Source organism: Xiphophorus hellerii, chromosome 12, assembly GCF_003331165.1.
Source record: "Xiphophorus hellerii strain 12219 chromosome 12, Xiphophorus_hellerii-4.1, whole genome shotgun sequence".
In the NCBI taxonomy this organism is placed as follows: domain Eukaryota; kingdom Metazoa; phylum Chordata; class Actinopteri; order Cyprinodontiformes; family Poeciliidae; genus Xiphophorus; species Xiphophorus hellerii.
In genome coordinates this window covers 6,322,078-6,347,073 of record NC_045683.1, presented here as the reverse complement: position 1 = coordinate 6,347,073, position 24,996 = coordinate 6,322,078, and the positions used below count along the sequence as shown (strand labels likewise).

The following is a 24,996-nucleotide window of genomic DNA, read 5'->3' as shown; positions in this document are numbered from 1 at the left end:
TCCAAGAAAATAAATGGCACTCATGGACTGGCTGCTTTCCAAATATCCAACACATTTGCTTGTCAAGTAACATCGTGCCAAGGTATGTTTCAGCTTCCCATGCTCCACTTTCTTTTGATTATTTTAGTTATGCTCTAAAATATTTACCAATATGTAGACTTTCCACAAATAATTTGGATTCCTGTTGTCATATCCTCATCCTCCATCGCCTTGTTGAAGTCAACATTCAGATAAACTCCTCTCCAAAATGACCACCACAAGAATGCTTATGTTGACTCTTTACTGAAGCCAGTTGGAGTAGGTTAAAATTGAGAAGTGTAAACATGCACATTTTCAGAAATAATACACAGCAGCAAAGAATAGTTTGCACTTAAATGTATAATAAATTTGCTCACAAGGTGACATTTAGCTAAAAACTAAAAGTTCCTAAAAAAAAAAAACAAATGCTGCCTTCTTACAAACACCTGCATTATTCTTAATCAACAGAAATATCAATTTTAAATTCTAGTGATTTCAAAGACCAGCTCAAACTAAGAGAAGTTGCAATGTTACTCAGGAAAAGCCCATACTTTCTACCTCCTGCATTGTCTCCTTTCTGTGACATCATCAAACTATGGCAGACTCTGAAATGTAATACTTAATTCTGCCACTAGATGGAAACTATTCTTACTGTATAAACCTGTTAAATGTCAATAAACTGACAACAAAATACATGTTTGACAAATAATTTTGCATATGCTGAACCGTGACTATATAAAGATCCTTTGTATCTGAATGAGAACAATACCACAGAATGACACATTTCAAAAAATGTGTCATTCTGTGTCACCTCTGACCTTATAGGTTTTGCCGACAATACTCACGGTACACTATTTTACAGGTTACAAATGCAAAAATTATTTTGTACACGCTCAGGAATAACTCAAACAAGCAATATTTAAAAGGAACCACGTAGAAAATAACTAATTATTTTATGCTGATAAATGGGTCCCAAATGTTGGCCTCAATAGAAGAAAGGTGTACAGTTTTATGCCAAAAAAAAAACTGAACTTTTTTTTTTTTTTTTTAGCAAATCCTTGTTTAACGAATGCATGTTCCCATGTCTAATTATAAGTTAAAAGTTTTATTTCATTTTCATTTCAAGTTTTCAGAACAACATTCAACTGGAGGGAGGGCTTGGTTACTGAGCGTAGAGTTTGCTGGTTCAAAAAGCTTTGCCCCGACGTTCCCACGGTAACCATCCCCTGCATTCACTACATAATATAGATGTTCTCAATGCCACAAAATGTTTCCATTCTTGATTTGCAACTAGAGGTCATAACTCACTGCATGAAATTTGAATATTGAAGTCTCCTCTGCTCATGACTGTGTTCTCACCTGTTTGTATTCTGAGCTGCATGTTGAGGAAATAAAAATAAAAACCTTGCACCTCACAGCTTCTGAAGGGCTTTGGTTCTGATCTAGTGTTACCACAGACTTTAGCTTACCGGATCACTACGTGCGTTTTGCTTAATAATGCATTTCCATGGTCAGACCACATCCTTTGAGAAACACATATAAAGGGTCAGGGTCAGCATCCTGAGGGGCGCATTCATCTCCAGATCCAAGACTGACATAAGACAAAATGTTCTCTCTGAGGGGTATCATTGCCCTTTTCCTTATGATCAACTCATGTGAGTAATATCTTAAGTGCTGCCATTTTACTTGAGAAGAAAGTTAATGTCACCTCTTTACTATTATAGGATGTGTTGTACCTTTTTAACTTTCTGTGTTAGGTCACAGTTCTGAAATTATCAATGGGAAAGAAGTGGAGCCCCACTCGTTGCCCTACATGGCTTTGCTGGAGTCAAGCGAACCAGTCTGTGGAGGAATATTAATTGATCCAAACTGGGTTCTGACTGCTGCACACTGTGAAGGGTAAAAACAGGAACTCTTTTATGCATTTAGTTTGCTTTGTTGTGCACTGTGCAAATCACAAACCAGTATTTCAAAGCAAGATATTTTCAACTTCCACATTTTATACCTAAAGTGTGTTTGTGTCACTACTGCCGGTTTTTTTATTTGATGGTGGTGACTAAAACCTCCAATCATTTTTTAATGTTGACTTGAATATGATCATAACAAATACAATACCATTATGGCCTGCAATTTTACTAACTTTTTTTATTTCCAAAATTGCTCTGCTATTTACCACACAGGCTTAAATGTAATGTTTCTTGCTCCAGACCCATTTACTGTGTAATATGTTGTTGCTCTCTCAGTATTAAGACTGTGTTGGTGGGTGTGCACTCCATTAAGGAGAAGAAGAATGAACAGCAGTACAGGCAGATTCTTAAGGTATCAAGAAGTGTTCCTCATCCTTGCTATGATAGCAAAGAAAAAAACAACGATCTCATGTTGCTCAAGGTAAGAGTACTTTGCAAAATTAGTGATCTTAACTGTACTGACATTGTTCATAATATAAAATAATAGTGATATTTTATTTTCCAGCTGGACAAGGCAGTGAAGCAAACCAAATGGGTGAGCACTTTCAAACTGAGTGAAGCTGTCAAAGAGCCAGCAGCCGGTTCAGTCTGTAAGGTGGCTGGATGGGGACAAACCAAAAAAGATGGAGCTACTTTGTCAGATGTTTTGATGTCAGCCAATGTGACAGTGATCGACAGAATGAAATGCAACTCAAAAAAATATTACCAACTTCATCCATATATAACTAAGAACATGATATGTGCTGGGGCCAGTGGTAAAATCAAAGGTGACACTTGTAAGGTAAGAAATCCTAATGGTATTTTACACTAAGATAAAATGCCATTGTTCCCGTAAAATGCCGGTTTTCTTTTCCTCTCTGTGTAGGGAGATTCAGGAGGGCCAATACTGTGCAATGGAGCTGTAGTTGGTGTTGCATCTTTTGGTTACAAGTGTGGAATCAAAAACAAACCTGGAGTGTACGCTTTCCTTACCGAAGATCACCTTAAGTGGATCAAAAAGACAATGAAGACACCTGCAAATGAATAAAGCTTGCTCTTGAGTTGCTGTTTTACTCTTTCAATTATTGTTTTGCTCTCTGTTGTAATTCAGCCTGCGTTATGTTAGCAAAAAGCTTATGTACAAACACCAAATGAATAAATGAAATGCTGAGTTTTTATTTCTCACAGCCAGGCTTGAGCTATTTCTGAAAACCACTTTAAACAAATAAAGAGTAAAATATTTATTTGCTTGCGCTGTACTATAGGATTAGCTAATATCTGAGTCAATCCTTTTCTGCAGCAAAAAACATAACTTTTTTTTTTTTTACAATTTTTGTTTAAGGAAGAAGTGTACCCAAGTTTGTTTTCAAGTCAATAGTTGAAGTATCTTTGTGACCATATTTGCTATGATAATAAAATAAAAGCAAAAATAAAATGTTTGTGTGTCATTTCCCTCTTTCCTCCTCTGAATGTGTGGCTTCCAGGTGGAACTCATCAGGAGGAGCATTTAGAGGAGGATTTTCATACTACCACAAAATGTACCCATTATTACCGAATACTTATTCTGCATTGATTTTGAAGACTTAAGTCTATTCTATTTCTGACTCTATGTTCCCACCAATCTTCAAATGTGAGCTGCACCACAGTGGTAAAAATAAAAAAACAAAACCTCCACTTCACAGCTGCTGAATAACATTGGTTCTGGAGGCACTGAGTGGCTCAGCTGGCAGAGCAAATGAACGATGTGTTGAGGTTGTTGCCTGTGATGCAGTTGTCTTGAGCTTGATTCCTGGTCTATGACCATCTGCTGTATGTTGCCCCCTTCTCTCTCAGCCCTCTTTCTTGTCAGATTGCTGTTTGCTAAAGACTTCTAGTACTAAAAAAATAAACTGGTTCTGATCTGGTAAATGCCACCACACATTTCAGATTGATGGTGTTTATCCGAATACTTCATGTGTTTTGCTGACTCATGCATTTCCATGGTCAAACCACATCCTTTGAGAAACACACTTAAAGCAGAAGGGTGAGCATCGTGAGGGTCGCATTCGTCCCCAGATCAAAGTCTGAGAAAAAAGGAAATGTTTTCTCCGACGGGTTGTACTGCTTTCATCCTCTGTGCACTTTTCCTTATTATGAACGCATGTGAGTAATATATTAAGTGTTGTCATTCTTTGGGGAAAAAAAATACCATCTCTTTATTACGTATTTTTACCTTTCTGAGTGGGTTTGGATGTCTTCCTGTGCTAGGTCGTGGTACTGTCATCATCAATGGGGATGAAGTTGAGCCCCACTCATTGCCCTTCATGGCTTTTCTGGAGTCAATTGAATTCTGCGGAGGAACATTGATTGATCGAAAATGGGTCCTGACTGCTGCACACTGTGGAAAGTAGGAAATGTAACATATTTTTATTTTATTGAGGTTTCACCTGGTAAAAAATAATAACAATATTAGCAGGAAAGTGTTATTTGAGTTACAAAAATTGATCCTCCATTAGTTTAGTTTTATAATTGAAAATGTTTAGGTCTCTGAAAGTCTTATTAAAGATTTGTAAATAAAACAGTGAGCCACTTCACTTTTTACATGTTCATAAGAAATAGTAAAACCCAGGAAATTTCAATCTGGTCTAAGACTAAAGGTGCCTAGATAGTCTCCATCTCCACATCTTTTAAAGATTTGTAAACAAACACCTTGCAAATATGCTTTTTATTTTATATATACATTTACTGTAGGCTGTTTTCTATTCATATACTAACAACCACAATACCAAGTCCAGGTTCTCACTTAATATGCAATATGTCAGTGAGAACAGGGTGTTGTTCTGAGCATACAGTCTCCACATATTTTACATTTCCAAGTAAAACATTAAAGGCTAAGAGCAAGACAGTTTCTGCTAAGAAAGAAAAAAATAAGGTGCATGGACCAGTCACTTCAAGAAACCACAAAAGCCACACGACTTTAGAAAAGAGTTGTTCTCTGAGAAAACATTTATATTTCAACATTAAGTTTCATTTTCAAAGTAAACAGTATAATTTAAAAAAAAGATTAGCATCCTGGAAGACAAATTGCAGAAGAATGCAAAAGACTAAAACGAGCAGAATAAAATTGTTTAGATCAAAATATGTCAGAAGACCTGAAAACTGAAATTGCTCTAAATCGAGTCTGACTGAGTTAAACTTTAGCTAATTGTAGCTGAGGATTAGCTCAAGTTTGCATGGCAATGCCCACAACTGGTAGGAACATGCTCTAAACGTTTTGCAGGTGTCATTGCAGAAGGAGGTTCTACAAAGTATTAACTCAAGCGAGTAAAATACCAACTTTTCACATTTTCATTTCTTAAAAATGTAAATATATATTTTCCTTTCACCTAACAATTATCTCTGACATGAAATCCCAATACAATATGAAATTTGTTTAACAATTTATGGTTCTAATGTGGCAAAATATATATATATATATATATATATATATATATATATATATATATATATATATATATATATATACTGCTCAAAAAAATAAAGGGAACACTTTAAGTGTTAAACACCTGTTTAAGTGTTCCCTTTATTTTTTTGAGCAGTGTATATATATATATATATAGACAGACAGATAGATGATAGCTCTATATATATATATATATATATATATCCACATTAAATAACATCACACTGAACCACCCTACATCATAAAAATATCTGCTCCTCTCTTATCAGCTCTTTAAGATTTGTGAAGCTTAACATAATGTGCAATTAAATAATCTTAAAATATAGTTCATGTCAATTCTATAATAATTAACTTACTATCGAATTAAATATATTAGACAGATTCACTTGTAATAGGATAGTAAACCTTCATGGTGTCATGACTATGGACATGCTTCATAAATCTAACACCATACTGTGGTTTTGCTTTTGCAGCATTAAGACTGTGTTACTGGGCATGCACTCCATCAAAAAAGAGAAAATAGAAAAGAAGTACCGGCAGGTCCGTAAGGTGAAGACAAGTGTTCCTCATTGCGAATTCGATAAGAATAAGGGAGTCAATGATCTCATGTTGCTCAAGGTAAGACAAGATTTTACAATAAGAGGAAGCTTATGCCCAGATATGCTTTGAAAAAATATTCAAGAAAAACAATAAAACTCAAGCAAAAAGTTGGTTTTACTTTAGTCATTGACAAAATAAAGTATGACGTTGTTTCAGTGATCTTCAGTCATATCTGTTATTAGCCTTTAAGTCCATCAGCTCAAATAATTGCTTGAACCAAGTTTAAAATTCAAGCTCTTTCAGATCTGAAGCAGTGGTTAAGACCACTCTTTTGTTACTATTATATATTTCTGTGAACAATTTCAACTTTGATCTATTTTCCCCTTTCAGCTGGACAAACCAGTGAAGGAAACCAGATGGGTCAAAGTTCAACAACTGAGCAATGTTGTCCAAGAGCCAGCAGCTGGCTCTGTCTGTCTGGTGGCCGGATGGGGAGCAACCAGCAAAAATAGCAAAGTTCTATCAGATGTCTTGATGTCTGCAAATGTTACTGTGATTGACAGAGAAAAGTGCAACTCTCCAGACCATTATAACCATAAACCGAATATTACCAAGGACATGATATGTGCGGGGCCAAATGGGAAGAAAAGTGATGCCGACACCTGTAAGGTAAATGAGACTTTTAGCCAATTTTAAAACATAATTTTCTTAAAATGATTTTCACATATTTCTTCTTTCTCGCAGGGTGATTCTGGAGGACCAATATTCTGCAATGGTGTTCTAGTTGGAGTCACATCTTTCGGGGGATCCGAGAATGAGCCCTGCGGATCAGTGAAGAGGCCTGGAGTTTATGCTTTCCTATCAGAAAACCATCTTAACTGGATCAAGAAGACACTGAAGACCTTTGAAGCTGAATAACTTTTCTGACTGATAGTTATTTTTTTAACTGTTTTGTTGCTCTTTTTATCTGACCTGCATTTTGTTGCAAAAACTGGGTATATATACAAATTACAAATAAAAAACAAAGACAGCATAGACTCTGTTGCTGCACTGCCATGAGGACCGTCTTTGACAGTCTTAGTGGGATTCAGGAGGACCAGTATTTTGTAACAGAGTTCTTGTTGGGGTCACATCTTTTGGGGGATCCAACACTGAGCCCTGCGGATCAGTGAAGTGGCCTGGGGTTTACACTTTCCTATCAAAATACCATCTTAACTGGATCAAGAAGAAAATGAAGACCTCTGAGACTGAATAACTCTTCTGACTAATACAATTACATTTCTCTAACCTCTATAATATAAGAAATGTGCTCTTATATTGTAGTCATGTCAACATATCAATTACGTGTGTGTGGGTGTGTGTGTGATCCTGTATCTCTTTGTGATGGACTGTTCAGGATGTATTCTGCCCCTCACCAAATGAGTGCTGCATGCTGCAGATAGGTACTACCTTCCCCATGATGCTGCAAGGATAACAGCAGGCATAGAAAATGGGTGGAATAAATAGTGGTTGGGGGCTGTTGTTGGAAAATACAACTTTTTGTGGCACTTAATAAAAACCTGAAGGAGGTAAATATATAATTTGAATCGGGGCACCTGCAACCTGGTGGCTTATGCCATATTCAAATGTTAGCTAAGCCTCCGTCATGACACATTAAGTAATATAAGAGGTTTCTATTTTAAGAGGTGTCAAACACAAGAACACAAGAGTAAAAAAATGTAAAGTAAAATCTTAAGCAAAATATTAGACTTTATAAACAGACCCTCTCCCTAATGGTCAAAATGTATGAAGTCTTTGCATGCAACAGTAGGTACCTTATTTTTGAAAAGAGAACATCGCAAAGCCTTAAACCCCTCCCCCTGATCTTAGCAGTTTGTTCCCACGTCTGCACTCACCTACACTCTGATGTGCATGATGTTGAAAACCCACATCATGCTGACTAACTTGGTTCTGATCAGTACTGGTAAATTTCACCACAGGCTTCAGGCTGACGGTGTGCTGCAGATCATTTTGTCCATTTCGCTGACTCGTGCATTTCCATGGTCAGACCACATCCTTTGAGAAAAACACATAAAGGGCAGGGTGATTGTCTCCAGGGGCACATTCACCACCAGATCAAAGATAGAAATAAGAGGAAATGTTGTCTCTGAGGGGTTTCGTTGCTTTCATCTCCTGTGTCTTCTTCTTTTCTTTCAACTCAAGTGAGTAATAGCTTCTTAAATGCATTGCCATAGATATCAGTTACTTTTGTTTTAGAATGATTTTTTTGTTGCTTCGTTGTGAAAAATGTTATTTGGATATCTTCCTGTGTTAGGTTATGGTTCTGAGATTATTGATGGGAATGAAGTGAAGCCCCACTCACTGCCCTACATGGCTCTGCTGGAGTCAAACGTACCAATCTGTGGAGGAATATTAATTGATCCCAACTGGATCCTGACAGCAGCACACTGCAAAAAGTAAGAACTATGATGTTTAGAATTGGCTTTTGGTTTGCAGATTCCAACAATATTAATACCTAGTTAGTTAACAAATAACCTGTTCTGTGTAGTTTTTGTTAATCTTTCTTTTCTAAAGAATTAAAAACTGTTGTCACAGGAGGCATTTTTTTATTTACCCCCCTGATTGTGTGGATTGCGTAAAGAACGAATGAGTATGCATGCAGAGTCACTGGAAGCATCATTTCCTTGTTGCATCAACAGTTTTTTTAACCAATCCTTAAAAATGAGAACGCACCAAATAGCTAGTAGAGAGCTGATGTCATTTTTTAATCAAAAGCTTGACAAGCATACATAATGTATGTATACCTTATTTAAAACAACTTCCATTTGCTTATGTAGTGACCAAAAAAAAAAAAAAAAATTACATTCAGCTCCTTCGTTATGCAAGGGGTGTCATGATGCATTTCAAAAGTGCATCCTGTCTCACGTTTCATCTCAGACACCGAGTCTAAGCACATGATCGTTTCTGCTATTTGCTTTGTACACACAGAAAGGAACAAATGTCAGTCATTGAAAGAAAACACAGAAACCACAAGGCACGTTTTCTGAGAATCATTTCAGCATTTCAATTTCGCGACTGATTTTGCATGAGAAAAATAAATGCACCTAAAGGTCTAATTAATTATTAAATATCAGTGGCATGCAAAAATTAAAAGTAGGCTTCGCATTCTGGTGAAATGAACAGAAACTTACGAGGCAACATTATGTTCTGCACAGACTAAAGTAGATCATGAAGTGTGTGTGTGTAAAGGTGGTCAAGTTGCAATGTGTGGACTTAGACAATAAAAAGAAACTTCTTTAAACACCTAGAATCTCTGCGCAAACAATGTATTTTCTTAAAACGTACTATTTATGGTATACTATTTCACCATTTAAGACTAACAATTATTATTTTTCAATCATGTAAGCTGTTTAACCAAACTATTATTGTTCTCACTTTGTGCTGTTGTGAATAACGCAGTATTTTTCTGCTCTTGCAGTGTTAAGACTGTACTGCTGGGGGTGCACTCTATCAAAGAAAAGGAAAAGGAAAAACAATACAGGCAGGTCCGAAGTGTGTCAAAACACATCATCCATCCCTGCTATGATGAGGATGAAAAACTCAATGACCTCATGTTGATCAAGGTAAGACTTTAACGTGCTAAATAAATAAATATTTTACATCTGTCTAACTATAAATCAGAAAGGCAGATAATCACATTTATTGTGGTGGAAACTATGCTCTTAGTTGTTAGTGCCAGCATTTTTGCAATATCCCAAGCAGTTTTTGCCTAAAATGATTGTTCAAGCAAACTAAAATGATAGAGGCCACTGCATTTCATATTTCACATATTATAAATGTATATATTTTAACTAGAAATCATCAGCATCTGTTGTGCATTTTTTCAGATAAACAAGCCAGCGAAAAAAAGCAAATGGGTTCAAAGTCTTAAGTTGCAAACTGCTGTAAAAGAGCCAGCAACCGATTCCGTCTGCATGGTGGCTGGATGGGGAAAAACAAACAACGTTGGCAAAATGTCTGACGTCCTGATGTCCGTTAATGTGACGGTAATCGACAGAGAGAAGTGCAACTCTCCAGATTATTACAACCATAAGCCGTATATTAACAAGAACATGCTTTGTGCCGGGTCAGATGGTCAAAACAATGCCGACACCTGTCAGGTAAAATAGGCCCAAAAGCCTTTCATGCCTTAGCTAGAGGTTGATTTATTCTGAAAACAATCATCACATGTTTCTTCTCTCTCTCAGGGGGATTCGGGAGGACCAATACTGTGCAAAAAAGTTCTAGTTGGAGTCACATCATTTGGGAAGTTTTGTGGCTTAAAAAAGAAACCTGGAGTTTACTCTTTCCTGTCAGAAAGGCATCTTAACTGGATCAAGAAGGCAATGAAGACACCTTAAACTGAATAACTCATATCTATATTGTACTGTTAAATTCTCACAATCCCTTTTCTGTCTTCTGTATGTATTTATTTATTTGGTTTTTACTTTAAAATATTTTATACAAATAGAAAACATATCCGGTCTTGACTCATTACAGTAAATAAAACTTTAAAGAAGAAGTTATTGTTGGCAAATTAAAATAAATGGGCAAAAGTATAAAATAGACACCTTCCTCTCCTCCCTTAGTCTCCTTTTAGAAACAGAAAAAGCACTGAAAGGTAAAACAAAAAAAAAAAACATATTATAAAGCTCTTCAGATGTCTCACCACATCAAGTCGCCAGAGACAACTACAAACATTTTACTTCAGACTCATATAGAAAATATACAATCAGATTTTCTTAGAATACATTTGTCATCCATATTCGCTGAATCCAGTGTTGGAGGGAAACACCCCAAAATACACAAGAAACACGTGCAAACTCCAGTCAGAAACGTTTCAGTTCCATCAAACTTGAAGAACAGAACCTCAAATATGAAACTTTTAAATTGTCAATGTCTAAATTGTGGAGTGCAACAATTACTTGAGTGCATGTGAGAACAAGCGTTTTCTAAGCAGGGCAGAAAGTGGAATTTCAATGACCAGAAAAATCATTTGTAAAGTAAAGAACATTATTCAAAACAGACAAAAATACTTTTTGTATTTTAAGCTCCACGCCGCTGATGCTTTTAACACAGCACATAATTAAAATCAACCTCTATAAAACAAGCAAACTTCAGTTGTTCAAGAGGGAACTATTGACAGCTCAAGCTGCTTTACTCTTCCTTTAAGCATAATGAGCAAATCCTATATGATTTACACTGCCAGGAAGCAATATAGATATAAAAGGGAATTATTTTTGCTATCTGGTATGAAACGTATGTTTCAACATAATATAACATAATCAGATAAAAGTTTTCACCTTTTTCATGCCTCTCTCTCGCTGTGGGGCTGTAGATGCGCTATTTGCTTCTTTTCATCTTAATTTTTATCTGTCTGTCTAATGTTCTTGGTCCTCTGTGGTTGTACGTGTTATTGTTTTGTTTCTTTTTTGTGGTTGTTCTCATACGTGTGAGTGACCTTCTTGCTGCTCTTTGTGGTTGGCAGCAGATTCTGTGAGAACTTCTGTTACATGGCTTTAGTAGCCACCAGAACTTAACACTTAAAACTACCTGTTTTATATATATTATTAGAAATAAGATCCAAAATGTTTGGTGTGCAACTTTCTAAAACCACCTCTTTCTGCAATTAGACATGTCTGCTCCTGCTTTGTACATCTAATGACCAACATGTTCCCCATCTTTCTTCGTGAAATAGCTCAGTCAAACAAGATGGAGAGCATCTGTCAGCAATTATCAAGTCTCACATTTCATTTTGCAAACAAACAGACATGGAGAAGATGTTTTCCAGGTCCACAGGCACAACGGGAGTGCAGCCGAGTACACCTAATGTGCTTATTTGAAGAGTATTGACAGGGGTTATCTGAGTTGTCCACAATGCCTTCACGTGAGAAATAGTATGCAGTAGGCTAATTTGAAGCAAGTGGGTGTCAACTCAATACATTTTATTTGTAATGTCTAAGTACTCAGACACTTTACACGAGTACAAATATAAAACCAAACAATGCAACACAACATAAAAACAGATTAGCAGGGCAGATTTAAACATTAAAAAATTACTAGTGTGATATATGCCCATATTGATCTCTGATATTGATCTAAAACCTATAATGCCAATACTCCATCCATAAATATAAAAATTATCCTGTCTTTTGTGTAGTAATTGTAACCACTACTTAATTTAATTAGCAATAAATTCAGTAGGAAAGTTACTTTTGTTCTAGGGTCACACAGGAGGATGATAAGCATACAAGTTTTAACAACTCAAGTTTATTTTTCTTTCCCCACAAAAAAATAATAATCCAGGTAACACTAATTACCTTAATAAAATTAAGGTATAAAACTTAAATTGTCCACCCTTACATAAAAATATCAAATTAATATATAGAAAAATTGAGGGTAGTTTTTTTTTTTTTTTTTAAACAGTAGCTTTAAAGCTTATTTCAACAAAAGAAATTACATATTCCAGTTAGTCCTTCAATATAACAGTTCAGTCAGTCAGTTCAGTCAGTGTGCACATAAGTTGTCCGTTATGAAAATGTTCATGAACAAATAGTTTGTGGAATAAAAAAAAAGATTTGGGGGCCCCCTTTTTGTTCAATAAGCTTATCTGTTGTCCACGCAAAACATCCAGCTCCAGCAGCACCAGGCCCTCCAGTCCCTTTCCAGGCTTCAGTCCGAGCCACAAAGATGGCGGCGGAACCCTCCTGCTTCTGGAACTCCACTGGCTCGTTCAGGTATCGGTCGTCCAAAAAACAAAAAAAACGACCTGCATGCAGAGCGTTAACCGATCATGAAGGTATACGGAAATCATAGAAATCTTTCAATTACTTCTCAGTGAAAATCAAAGTAGCGTTTAAAATAACCCCAAAACGCCCAGTAATAAAGAAATTACTTAATAAACATCACTTCATCATAAACAGTCTCATTTCACAGAGCTATGCTACTTACAGAGCGACACTTTATACTCCGGTTGGTTTTTTTTTTCCAGTTCGAAAAAAACTGAGCAACGTTAGCTCCAGCTAGGTAGCCATTCTGCGTAAGTAAGCAGCTGAAGATAAAACAACAGACTCACCGGAGAACTCTCAGAACAGAATGTACATTATCCAGTTCAAAATAAACAGATTTCCTTCATATCACAGCAGCACTTATGCATAGTAACTTCTCTACTTCTGCTGAAATATGCTTAGTCTGCCATTTCTTTTTTCTTCTTCCCTCTTCTTTACTCTTCTTCTCGTACCGACACAGGAGAAATGTGGGTCTAGTGCCCTCTACAGGACATTCTAAGAACTAACAAACAAACACATTAAACATACAGACAGATCAGCATAGTTTATGGGGGTTACATCATGGATTCACAATACCTAGCTAAGCACAGAGAAAACAATTATTTTGTCACATTCAATTGATTCTCTTAGCGTCTGTTAATAATGTGATGTTAAGTTTAAATATCGTCTCAAAATGCCAAAGTAAATGGAGCATGCAAAATAATAAGAAAAAGATGGGATTAAACAGAAGGCTTTCATGACAGATGGAAAATAAAATGTTTTTTTTTTTTAAAAAAGATGTTAAATTTGGACTCTTTCAATTAAAATGTAAGAAATCCGAGGGATTAGTTCAAGAAAAATGCACATTCTCTCGTTCCTTCTCTATTTAAATAATGGAGCTCATAAAACAAACCTCAACACAAAAATCCTGCTTAAATCCAATTCAGAAATGTAAAGTTGGGCAGTAGTGAAACTGACCGTTTTCTTACCAAACACTAGGTGGTGATCTTTTACAGGTAGAGTGTAGTCCTCCATGAACAGGTGACTCATTAAAATTATTATTAAAGCAACTGATTGTGAAAACTTGAGGCAGCACGTAATTCAGGAAATTTTATATGTGATAGAAATAACATATAAAATGTGATAATTTTATATAATTTATTTTACCATATTAAATGTATGGTAAATTTAATAATTTTAATTTACCATTATATATATATATATATATACACCAAAAGTCTTTCAACAGCAAATCTAACTCCCCAAATAAAGTTTGTTCAAAGTAAAATATTCTTTTGTTTCTGAATAAATGTTTGCTCATATTAACATGTTTGCAATTTGGTTCAATTCTGTTCTGCATTTTAGAAATCTCTTTCATGGCACATTTACCATAATCTTTAACAAACATTTTTCCCCTCAGAGAAATCTGACCTGAGGATTATATACAGTATCACTGGAGTTGGTAGTCAAATTATAATACCTTGATTTCTTGCTATCATTGGGAAAACCTTTTGTACTATTTAAGGTGCTCCTGAACAGCGGATTTGCAGGCTTTCTAAAACACCATGATTTTAGTTTTAAATAAGTCATGTTTTTAAATGAAGGTGAGTTGATGCCAAACTGATAAGTGGAAAAGGCAGACAAAGTTCAAAGGGGAAAAAAAGAATATTTTTGGAGAGATTACTTCTGCTTTTGTAAAGTAACCAATATAATGTTACAAACTAAAAGTTTGTGAAGTAAATTAGAGATAAAAACAAAAGAAAACTTTTCCTGGCAAGAAACTCTCTCCTTTGAACATGTCGAGGGGGGAAGAAACACTACCGCACCCATGAAATTCCTGCATGTCCTTTATTTGAGCTCCTCATGTATTACCACTGACCAACCAGGTCCCTGTATGTTTACAGTGTCTCCATAGTAACCCACAAAAGCTCCTGGGCCCACCTCAGTGTCACCGAAACCTCCAAAGCTCACCACACCCAAATTAACTGATTTTGTGGGATGGATGAATGCATAAGCATTTTTTGGCATGTTTCATCCGACATTTCCACCACAGGAACTTGAATCCCACACAACACACACAATGTCAAGGTAAATGTTTACCTGGATTTGCATCACCTGTGTTTGATGCCCACCTCACCTCACCTTGCTTTCTCCTTCCTCTGTGACACAGCACAAACACAGCGTCAAACTTTGTTGTATAAAGGTAGCCGCAAGTTGATGTATTTGAGTGTGTGAGTCAGCCTTTATTGGCTCTTTAAAATGCTCATTCTGTGTGATACCGGTTGAGCCATGAGATGATAAGACAGCCATCTGTTTCGTAACTCATGTATTCTTGAGGAGGGTCTAATTTAGAGACAGGCAGAAAGAAAAATGCATCCCAAATGCTAATGAAGATGGAAGTGACTCGATTGATTTTTTGTAAACAGAATACTTTTAGTAGTACTTATACCAATGAACTAATAACAAATAAATCAGGTGTCAGATATTGATATTGGAAAAGATGACATGAGGAAATCTAAAAATTAGGTTTTAAATGATTATTTCCTTTATCAAGCAAAAAGAAAAATGCTATTCAAACCAACACTGCCCAACATGAAAAAGTAATCAGTCCCTTTGTTAAATCAGTAATTGACATAATTGCCAACCAGACCTGAGGAATCCACCTAAATCAAACCTGTCTGACAATATGAGATAGGCCAAAATGTGCTAATAAGAAACAAATCATGCTCCAATCTAAAGAGCAGATGGGAAACAAAGTCATTGGCATTTATCAATCCTAGGAAACCAAAGCGGTTATTTCCAAATAAAATAAACATAGAACATTAGTGGCTCTTCCAACTATTGGACGGCCTGTTATAATCCAAGAGTGCATAAACAACTATTTAGACAGTCACAAAATAACCTAGAACACTTTACGCACTAGAGGCCTCACTTCCTTCAGCTAAGGTTGGTGTGTGAAGAAAATGGAAGCCAAGTGCAGACAGGAAGATATTAGTCTCATATTACAGTGAAAGTTTATTATAAAAAGAGATATGCAAATATGAGGAACTACAAGATGGACACAAAATAGTACCACAGGCAAACTAGGGTGGAATGCACTAATAACGAAAGGATCTAATGGAGAAGTAAAGAAACTGACTGGCTTTTAACTGCCGAGGTGGTTATTAGTAGAACATCACACAGGTGAGTATGATCAAGGAAATACAGCTGAATGATGACCTAAACTGAGCAACTGAGAGAAAATAATTAACACAAACAATTTACACAGAGTAATCCAACAACATATGAAATCTAATTAAATAAAATATTAAAGACTAGTACTAAAGAAAGAGAAAATACAAAAAAGGTCTAGTGTCTATCTCCAGAGGTCAATGGGCGGGTTACACCCGGGACATGTTATCCAACCATCAGTTTGTAATTTTAGCATGAAATGAATTAATGGGTACCCATGTGTAACCCATGGTAACACATGGGTAAGAAAATGGGATACCAATTTAAAAGGCAAACTAACACTCAAATTTGAAAATAACCTTGGTGCAAAACACGGCCAAAACACTTAACACAATGAACAAGAGGTGCAGGTTTTTAAAGTGAAGGCAGAAAGGAGGAAAATGCCAATGGAATGCACACCCAGAGCATTCTCTAGAAACAAAGATGCATGGAAACCAGGACACATTCAAAAGCACCTGGAAAATTTCACTGAGAAGCTGAATAAAAAGAAAATAAGAAGGAAAAACACCAACACAAAAAATAAATTCACAAACCATGACATCCTCCCCATTCTGAACAGGTTTCAGGCTCATCAGAGGGTCAACACAGAAACTATGACATCAAACCAACAGGAACATAATAACTCCTACTTGTCAGTCAAACTAACATTAAAAGGTTGTGAGAAGAAACAAAGGTAACCAAAAACCTGCAGACTCCAAAGAAAGACATTACCCACGTCAGCATAATATGACCTTCTGAATTTGATCTTCTTTAGCCTACATCTGTTTATTAGCTTGGCTGGGTTTCTGACTAATCTTCTACTGCATTTACTCTGCGTGCTCAGACATGACGCCACCTGTCGACCATTTTAGGTTTGTCATCAACTGACCAATCAGTGGTCACAATTTGTCCCGATCAAGTACACGCCCTTTATTTAGAGAAAACGTAGTTCCATCAACATTACCAGGGTAACCGCTGCAATCTTAGAGCATTCGAGGAAAATAATAGGAAATTCTTGTCAAATGTTGTCAGTGGGGGACATGCAATTCCGACAGCCGTTACCCAGAGCGTGTAGGGTGGAATACAATTTATTACATTTCCAAAACCCAAGCGGAGTCTAGAATAAAGCAAGAGATGGATTAAGGTCTGTGGTCGACCTCATGTCCAGTTGAATGAAACTGATCAACGCAACTACCACATGTTCCTCTACACAAAAGTAACTGCTAGTAAGCATGCTATTTTTTTTTTGTCATGATGACACTGTGATAGCCAAATCAAAGACCTGTAAGTGAAGGTAGTTATGATTGATTTTATATGTGTAAATTCCAATGGTAGCTCTGTGGCAGCGTGAAAACATGTGCTGCAGTAACTGCGGCATTTACATTTAAGCACCCTTTTATGTTAATAATTATTTTTAAGCATTTTCCTAAAGACAGATTTTCACAAGCTTGTATTATTTAAGTTATTACTCACAAATGCATCTGACACAGCTTTCACACTCACATCCAATGAGCCTTTGTGCCACTCATTCTTCCTCTGACTTCGAAAAACTTGGGCTTCAACGTTGATTTCTCAGTTGTTTCCCCACTAATAACCTTACAGAACTGATGTAGGACGCTTCAGAGAATTTTCTTGCCTGCTGTCTTTGCCTCAGTGTTGGTTGATAAGGCAAAAATGATTCAATGTCTCGGCTAATGCATTGAGTTTCACCCCTTCTGCCATTATAATACTGTTTGTCTGAGGTTTGCTCTACTTCCCCATAGGGGCGGAGCCAGTGTCATGTCAGGCTCTAACAGTTGGCAATGTGAACTTAATTACATGGGTTTACATGGGTTTACATTACATGGGTTTTGTTGGGATACATACAGACCAGAGTATCATATGCAAATTAGCATTTATCCAATTATGCTGTTTGACTTATATTACCTGTAGTTACAAATGGAATAAAAAGTCTAAGAACACAGCTTTGTGGAACCCAGTAAACTGCAATTGATCATAAAAATTGGCTCATTCACTGCAGAGTAACTTCATACATGACTTCTAATTTGCTCAAAAATCAAGAGTGCAATTTTCAATTACACTGTATTTGGATCAGATTTAAATTTTTGTGAAGGATTTGAATACTCTAAATCTAGTAAAAATGTAGAAAATAGAGCTAAAAGTTGCAGGAAAACGTAACTAAAATCAACCATTTACAATTAACTTTCAACCTGTTATAGTAAAAAACTGTTAAGTGAAAATTGCACTCTTGATTTTTGAGCAAATTAGAAGTCATGTATGAAGTTACTCTGCAGTGAATGAGCCAATTTTTATGATCAATTGCAGTTTACTGGGTTCCACAAAGCTGTGTTCTTAGACTTTTTATTCCATTTGTAACTACAGGTAATATAAGTCAAACAGCATAATTGGATAAATGCTAATTTGCATATGATACTCTGGTCTGTATGTATCCCAACAAAACCCATCAATTAGCTAGAAAATATTTATTCCTAATTTACTTTGTTCTCCCATAAAACAGTATGTTGTATATTTTTACACAAAGTTTGGGAATCTTTAAAAAACATTTTTCAAAAGACAAATTTATTTTTCTTTGACTTCTCTCTGAATAAGATCCAGCTAGTTTTGTCATTCTTTAGATGTGAAGTCACTGATGTTTATCAGAATTACTCAGAGGTGGCTTTTCTGAGAACCTTCCTCAGGGTTATTTTTATCTACTGAACATTTAACTTCAAGACTGTTTTCGTGACTGGTCTGACGAGACATGTGCTTCCAGAAACATGAATAAACACAGCATACGGACAGAATACGTGGACAATGAAACACTTTAACGTAACATTGAGATACTTTATTTGAAATCTAATTCTAGCACTTTTCAAGACATAGTTACATTTTGAGTTACATTTTTTGACCTATAACAAATGCAGTGTAATAAATAAAACCAATCTACAAAATAATAAAAGGCTGAATGCTCAGCATTCGCTCACACATGACATTGTAATTGTAATAATACAACACACATACATTTTAGGTTGTAAGCAATAAATATTCAAGCTAAATAAATTAAATTCTACATAGTTTTGCATTTTGCACATCTGCAACTCTCTCTAGTCACTGGACTCCTCTTCTTATTTCATTGCCTGTGGAAAGAGGAATAAGAGATTAAAGAAATATGTAGGGGAAAAAAGTAAACTATTTTGGACAAAAACTATGCCAATGTTTAACATTTTACTAAAGACACAACAAACCCTAAAAAAAATGTCCTGTTCATTTTTGCAGATTTTATCACAAAGTCAAGATAAGTCTTTGTGCCAGTGTGGTATCATTGCTTGCAAGATCTGTTCAGGTGTGCAAAATGTGCACATGCACAATAAGTGTGTCAGTAGTGCTATTGTTGGGACACTTGGGTGAATTTGCACGCTCTGATTCGTGGTTTTCCTTTACGCCGGAATGAATTGCATAGATGGCTCAGGCTGAGACACCCCATGCTAATGCAGACTAATTCCCCCAGCAGGGATGCCTCTTTGCATGATGCAACAGGCTGCATTTCACACCAACAACAACAACAACAACAACAACAACAACAACAGTGTAAGGGTTCTCCCTGCCACCACTCCTTCCTGTTTGGCTTAAGGGTCATGTGAGAAGAGATTAGACAGCCTTAGATATCTTGGAAGTGAATAGATCAGAGGAACATACTCGACAGCAAAAACAGGATGGAGTGATTACATACTCTTCATCCAGCTCTGCAAAGTTGCCCAAGTGAATTGGACAGGATGAGTTTGGTAAAGGTCTGGTTTTATTTTTAAAACTCAGGAACTGAACTACAGCTACAGTACATTCCTTTCAGTTATTCTTAGAATTTGATTTAGTGGCTATGCAGTCAAACAAAGGGTAGCAAAATCATATAGAACAGCTTAACAGCTAACTAGGATAACATGAGCAGAACTTTAACTTTAAAGAAGATTTAAAATATTAAAAATTTTTTTTTTATAGTTTACTGTAAGATATGTATACCCCTTGACCTTTTCTACATTTTCACTCATTACAACCACAAGCTTCAATGTATTTTTATGGATTTTTTGTGATAATCCAACAGTGTACTGAACAATTGTGATATGAATGGAAAACAGGTAAAAAATAAAAATAAGTGATGTGTCATCTACTTTAAATCAACAATTCACTGCTATCAAATAAATTTTCCAAAAGCTGTAAAACACTGCAATGCATTTTTGCATGCACACAAGTAGGCCAAAACCGGAGTAACACCCACCTCTTTGTAACTTGATGCCCTCACACGACAACGTCACCTGCGGGTTTCTGGAGTTTCTCCTGCTCTGACCCAGATCCAAGATAGGAGGCTAGGAAGTTTTTATGTGACCTGTAACTGCAAATGATATTCAAAATTAACATAAAAAATATTGTAGGTGTTGTGAAGAGCAGAGAAATGCAGATGCCAGGTGTTCTGAGATGCAGGCTACATGTCTTTGGCCACAAACAAATATTTATTTTCAGGTGTTCTGATCAAAAATTAAACTTGTTTCTCAGAAATACCTTCTGCTTTCTCTTTGAATCCTATCTGAGGAAGTTAATCATTTTCTTGTAAAGTATTTACTGCTCTGTTGTGCAATATCTAGGAGAGCAGCCAGCCCAGCATTCATTAGATCCTTTTTACTGGGTTGGATATCGATAAGGAACTCTAGGACCTGTCACAAACTGACACTAAGCATAGTTAATCTGCATTTCAACATGACTAATAGTTGTTATGACATTAATTTATGGTGAAATTATAGATTTCACTACAAGTCACGGAAGCTGGAAAAGTCCATCCATGAAGGTTGGTGAGCAATCCTTGCACTGAGTGGGTGTGTTTGGGTGTGTTAGAGTGCTTTTTCATTCGGCACTATGTTAATACGCCAGGAAGTGTTTCTGGGCAGAATATCTGAATTGTAATGTGTGTTATGCTGGGATCCATGGGTGTGGATGGTAGTCAGTAATCTTCCCCTATTATAGTTTCGAGGGAGCAAAGAGTTTTTTGTTTTTTTTTTGTTCCATGCTGATGTCAGTCAAGAGTTAAGTTTTGTCAAAAATTATAAAATAAAAAAATGTAAAAATAATTGCAGAAGCCAGTAATGGTAATCATGTTATCAGGTTTAGTTGTGTATCTTGACTGGAAATCTCTAAATAAGTGATCAAGTATCAGCAAAAAATGAAAACAAATAAGACTGTATCTGATTTGCATGACAAATCAACAATATAGATTAACAGGTTAATAGTGAATTAAACTATTTTTTTACTGTCCCTTGTTTTTTATTAAATGAAGTGTTTATATTTTTCTTTTGAGAAAGTTATCACAATCAAAAGATGGTACTTTTAGAACCCTATTGCTTTTTTTCTCTGATAAATTGTAACACACTTTTAACTTTTAAATCCCCAAACTTTTCAAATAAACTGAGGAAGCAAAAACTTTTGGACTCATTTCTTATCACTCTTTGTTTGCAATAAACTTTAACTCACCATCAGCTTTTTTTTTTACAAGGAAATGAACAGACTTGTACACCCCAGGGTCATGCACTGTCTTACAAACTATACTCTTGCGTAAATTACCATACACTGAACTCTGGATGCTGCATCCAAATGTGTCATTCATCAGTGAGATTCTTTCAGACTTACTGAGCACAGGTCATGAGCAGGATGGCACAGCAGCTGATGACTGACAGGACGACTGCAATGACCACGAGAACCGTCTGCACCAGATCCGTATTGTAGCTCTGAGTAGGGGGTATGAATGACCCCAAAGTTTGGATCCCACAGCGCTCTCCATCGTAGCCCTTCATACAGCTGCAGAACAAAGACAACCGATACGCCAATGGATGCTTTTGAATCCTTGTTATGACGAATTATTTATCTAAAACTTGCTTTGAGCTTTACTCACATGCACACTGGCTCTGTCAGTCCCTCTATGTATTTGCAGTAGCCATGAATGCAGAAGCCCAGGTGGGTGGAGGTGCAGGGGTCCTGAGTTGAGGTGAGAGTGGATCTGTGCCCCCTTGTGATGTTGGTGTGCTGCGGGTTGAACGGAGTGATGGTTTTGCTCCTTTGCCTGTTCTTCCTCTTGCCTTTGCCCTTCCTCTTCCTCCTCTCGTCTTTATCAGAATGCGCCTCTGTGAAGGGAAAGAGTAAGTTGAACAGGAAATTGTATAGTTGGACATTTTTTCAAGTTTTACTCAAATTGTTTATGGAACCCCAGTAAACTCAGTAAAAATCGATCAGTGTCATTCAAAGGAAGAAACTGATTTATCGTTTCATACCATGGTCGATCATGTATCTGTGGTCTAGTCCCGACGGTTCTTCTGTTCCCAGTTCATCGTCGTCGTTCAGTGGTTGATGGTGGAGTTCCCCATAGGCTGAATCGGCTGTCACTCTGGCTATTTCACCTGAATATGTGTCTTCAGATCCCTGAGCACCCAGAGCGCTGCAGACGACTGCAAAACCACAGAAAGGCACACAAGCACAAGGGTTAGATCAAACAAAAGTAAAAAGACATAAAAAAACAGAAGTAGTTAGATGTTTTTCATTTTTCAAGACACTGAACACTAAAAATAATTAATAACTAATAATAACAAAAAATATTTTTGCAAAATGTAGAGAATACATGCAAAGTTTAATCATTCCTGCTATTTAATTCCCTGTTTTTCTCTCCACAGAAAGTAACCCTGACCCAATGTCCAGTTTTATCTCTTCACTTGTCTAACAGAAGGAGCAATTGCTGTCATTATTTCTGTCTAATAAAAGAATGACCCATAGATAGAAGTGTTGCTGTAACTACCTTTGTTCACTCTCAGTTTTTGTCAATAGAAAGTCCTCCTGGCCCAGTGCGTCTTTGTTTAGCTGTGTCTCATTCCAACATGGAGAAACTGATAGCGCCATTGTTGTTATTAACTTTGTGCGCTTTTCTTTTTTTTCTGTTCCTTAGACGAGACTTTTGTTTTCTTTGTTGTTTATTATTATATGTGTATCTCTTTTTTTTATCTTTAATCGCCTTTCCTGCCACAGTAGATTGTAGTTCAGACTGGAATGGTTCCTTTCTACTGTCCCCACATGCTTGTTCAGTATTTTTTTCAGTGTCAGTGAGTCAACACAATAAGCTTACATAAGTAGTTAACTTATTACCAGCTGGTATTTTTTGATCAACTGAACCGGTTCTGAATCTCACTATATCATTTCTAGACTTGAATAGAATTTTGTTTGAACTGAATTCAAAATGCGACCTGATTTTCTTGTAAAGGGACATTTGTTGTAAACTGGTGTCATAAAATTTGATTTGTACGACAAGGCAAAGAAGTTGACATTTGGAAATTGGATTGGCAGCAACAAAGTTAGACCAATTTAATCTTGATAGAGTTTTGCTTTCCTTTTTTTGTCAACCGTAATTGTAGTCACTTGTATTTGACGAAGTGACAAAGTGAGAAGGAGACAGGGCTCTTGTTGCTTACAAATGTTTACATTATAAAATGTGCACTTTTCAGTAAATACTTTATCTTGAGAACTTAGCTAAGAAAATCAATGATCACCAAAATAACATAGTTTTGTCCTTTCAAATATCATCAATAATCAATAAATATAAATCTGACAGTGAATGGTTCTCTACAAAAAGAAGCCTGAAATATTTCTAATAATGAGAACAGTGTGAAATATTGATTTTCAGTCTGTATTCAAAAATAAAAATGTTCTATGAGGAACAACATTTAATAAATAAGAATAATGTGTCTCATGACATTCTTAAATCGTTATTTTTGGTTGGACGTTGACATAATTAGACACAGATGTGTATTTCACAAACTGTTTGTTTTTTTTTTTGCCTAAAAGACCTGAAATTCTCTATTCCTCCCTGACAAGTCATCGCTCAAAGACTCACATTTTTTCTCTCACCCGCATGCTCCTTTCATATTACTAATTTAACTTCCGGCACACAGAATTAAAGTACAAGTCCAGACTTACCGATGCACAGCAGAGAAATGATGATGAGAGTGTTCATATCCCAGGAAGACGGTGTGTTGCGTATGACAGTCCTGCACTAATCTGTGTCTGACGGCGTGTGTGTGTGTGTGTGTGTGAGTGTTGGAATGTAAGTCGCTTGCAGATGGAGTTTGCTCTCTTTGCTCTTAGGTGCAGCTTTTATAGACCAACGCCTGCCACAAAACTCCGGGGGGAAAAGAAGGGTGTGAGTGTGTGTGACACGAAAAGAAATGTGTGTGTATGTTTAATGATCAACTTGCTCTTGGTAGCACATTTTTACACCAAGTGTCCTGAAATAGGACTGGGAATAATTAGACTAAATGAGACCAAGACAAATTAAACAGATGGATGTATTCTGGCTCTATTCTGGTCACCATTAGAAAACAGAAATGGCTGATACTGCATTGGTCCATGTTGGTAAATTTCTTTCCACATGTCTCTAATCATTAAACTGCCTTAATTACACTTCCTGTTTAGTAGTCACAGTATGATGAAAAAAGATTTCCGTCTTTTTTTTGTCACACCTAAATGTTTGAGATCAACAAATAAAGGCTATAACCAGACAAAAGTAACACATAGACACTAAAAGCAGTTTTAAAATGTCAAGTTATTTTAATAACAGAATTTCCTAAATTAAATTTTGGTCCAGTTGGCTTTACAGAAATATTTCAATTCAGTCCTGTTGGTGGTTTTTTCAATATGAAGGGCATATAACCTCAAATGGATTTATAGCTGGACTTCGACAGAATATCCCCCTAAAAAAAAATTTGTTGTTTTTTAAACAGGAAGCAAACCACCAGAGTAGTTTCACTTTTCTCTGGTCAGTCATCAGACTTTTTTTTTGAACGTCTTTGGGATCATCCAGTTGATTTACGGCAAATATGAGAGAGCATTTTGTACTCTTTTTGGTCATCTGTGCTTTTTTTTACTTTGGGACTTTCCTTCTGATTTCCATTTTCTTTACTTCTGTTGAATCATAAAAACTGACGTGACGTTTTTGTGTGACCTGGATGAGTTG

At 36.3% G+C, this 24,996-nt stretch overlaps 4 protein-coding genes and 1 long non-coding RNA gene across 5 annotated transcripts; 3 read left to right on the top strand and 2 right to left on the bottom strand.

Annotated features, from left to right (window-relative positions):
* Positions 1-1,278: 1,278 nt before the first annotated feature.
* On the top strand, positions 1,279-3,354 carry LOC116730113 (granzyme K-like). The gene is made up of 5 exons (XM_032579123.1): positions 1,279-1,673; positions 1,776-1,917; positions 2,262-2,406; positions 2,491-2,766; positions 2,851-3,354. The coding sequence occupies exons 1-5, from the start codon at positions 1,625-1,627 to the stop codon at positions 3,010-3,012; spliced, it is 774 nt and encodes a 257-aa protein (XP_032435014.1). The 5' UTR covers positions 1,279-1,624; the 3' UTR covers positions 3,013-3,354.
* A 660-nt stretch (positions 3,355-4,014) lies between these two features.
* On the top strand, positions 4,015-6,887 carry LOC116729217 (granzyme A-like). Its single transcript, XM_032577602.1, has 5 exons — positions 4,015-4,106; positions 4,212-4,350; positions 5,880-6,024; positions 6,337-6,615; positions 6,691-6,887. The coding sequence occupies exons 1-5, from the start codon at positions 4,043-4,045 to the stop codon at positions 6,862-6,864; spliced, it is 801 nt and encodes a 266-aa protein (XP_032433493.1). The 5' UTR covers positions 4,015-4,042; the 3' UTR covers positions 6,865-6,887.
* Positions 6,888-8,041: 1,154 nt separating this feature from the next.
* LOC116729218 (granzyme A-like) lies at positions 8,042-10,499 on the top strand. Its single transcript, XM_032577603.1, has 5 exons — positions 8,042-8,147; positions 8,261-8,402; positions 9,425-9,569; positions 9,834-10,106; positions 10,194-10,499. Exons 1-5 carry the CDS (start codon positions 8,084-8,086, stop codon positions 10,344-10,346), a joined length of 777 nt encoding a protein of 258 aa, XP_032433494.1. The 5' UTR covers positions 8,042-8,083; the 3' UTR covers positions 10,347-10,499.
* A 1,907-nt stretch (positions 10,500-12,406) lies between these two features.
* On the bottom strand, positions 12,407-13,351 carry LOC116730154 (uncharacterized). Its single transcript, XR_004341269.1, has 2 exons — positions 13,061-13,351; positions 12,407-12,754 (listed from the first exon to the last, which is right to left on the bottom strand). It is a non-coding gene; the product is annotated as an uncharacterized LOC116730154 (long non-coding RNA).
* A 5,434-nt stretch (positions 13,352-18,785) lies between these two features.
* On the bottom strand, positions 18,786-24,121 carry areg (amphiregulin). The gene is made up of 6 exons (XM_032577543.1): positions 23,961-24,121; positions 22,271-22,444; positions 21,895-22,123; positions 21,633-21,800; positions 20,233-20,346; positions 18,786-19,099 (listed from the first exon to the last, which is right to left on the bottom strand). Exons 1-5 carry the CDS (start codon positions 23,995-23,997, stop codon positions 20,253-20,255), a joined length of 702 nt encoding a protein of 233 aa, XP_032433434.1. The 5' UTR covers positions 23,998-24,121; the 3' UTR covers positions 18,786-19,099; positions 20,233-20,252.
* Between the last annotated feature and the right edge of the window lie 875 nt (positions 24,122-24,996).

What these genes read in the sequence shown, in the direction of transcription:
- LOC116729218 (XM_032577603.1), top strand. Translation starts at nt 8,084, where the DNA reads ATGTTGTCTCTGAGGGGTTTCGTTGCTTTCATCTCCTGTGTCTTCTTC. An exon ending in CTTCTTTTCTTTCAACTCAA is followed by an intron (nt 8,148 to 8,260) that starts GTGAGTAATAGC and finishes TTCCTGTGTTAG; the next exon opens with GTTATGGTTCTGAGATTATT. An exon ending in ATGACCTCATGTTGATCAAG is followed by an intron (nt 9,570 to 9,833) that starts GTAAGACTTTAA and finishes GCATTTTTTCAG; the next exon opens with ATAAACAAGCCAGCGAAAAA.
- LOC116729217 (XM_032577602.1), top strand. Translation starts at nt 4,043, where the DNA reads ATGTTTTCTCCGACGGGTTGTACTGCTTTCATCCTCTGTGCACTTTTC. An exon ending in TTTCCTTATTATGAACGCAT is followed by an intron (nt 4,107 to 4,211) that starts GTGAGTAATATA and finishes TTCCTGTGCTAG; the next exon opens with GTCGTGGTACTGTCATCATC. An exon ending in ATGATCTCATGTTGCTCAAG is followed by an intron (nt 6,025 to 6,336) that starts GTAAGACAAGAT and finishes TTCCCCTTTCAG; the next exon opens with CTGGACAAACCAGTGAAGGA.
- areg (XM_032577543.1), bottom strand. Translation starts at nt 23,997, where the DNA reads ATGAACACTCTCATCATCATTTCTCTGCTGTGCATCG. An exon ending in CATTTCTCTGCTGTGCATCG is followed by an intron (nt 22,445 to 23,960) that starts GTAAGTCTGGAC and finishes GTGGTTTTGCAG; the next exon opens with TCGTCTGCAGCGCTCTGGGT. An exon ending in CAGATACATGATCGACCATG is followed by an intron (nt 22,124 to 22,270) that starts GTATGAAACGAT and finishes TTCCCTTCACAG; the next exon opens with AGGCGCATTCTGATAAAGAC.
- LOC116730113 (XM_032579123.1), top strand. Translation starts at nt 1,625, where the DNA reads ATGTTCTCTCTGAGGGGTATCATTGCCCTTTTCCTTATGATCAACTCA. An exon ending in TTTCCTTATGATCAACTCAT is followed by an intron (nt 1,674 to 1,775) that starts GTGAGTAATATC and finishes TTTCTGTGTTAG; the next exon opens with GTCACAGTTCTGAAATTATC. An exon ending in ACTGCTGCACACTGTGAAGG is followed by an intron (nt 1,918 to 2,261) that starts GTAAAAACAGGA and finishes TTGCTCTCTCAG; the next exon opens with TATTAAGACTGTGTTGGTGG.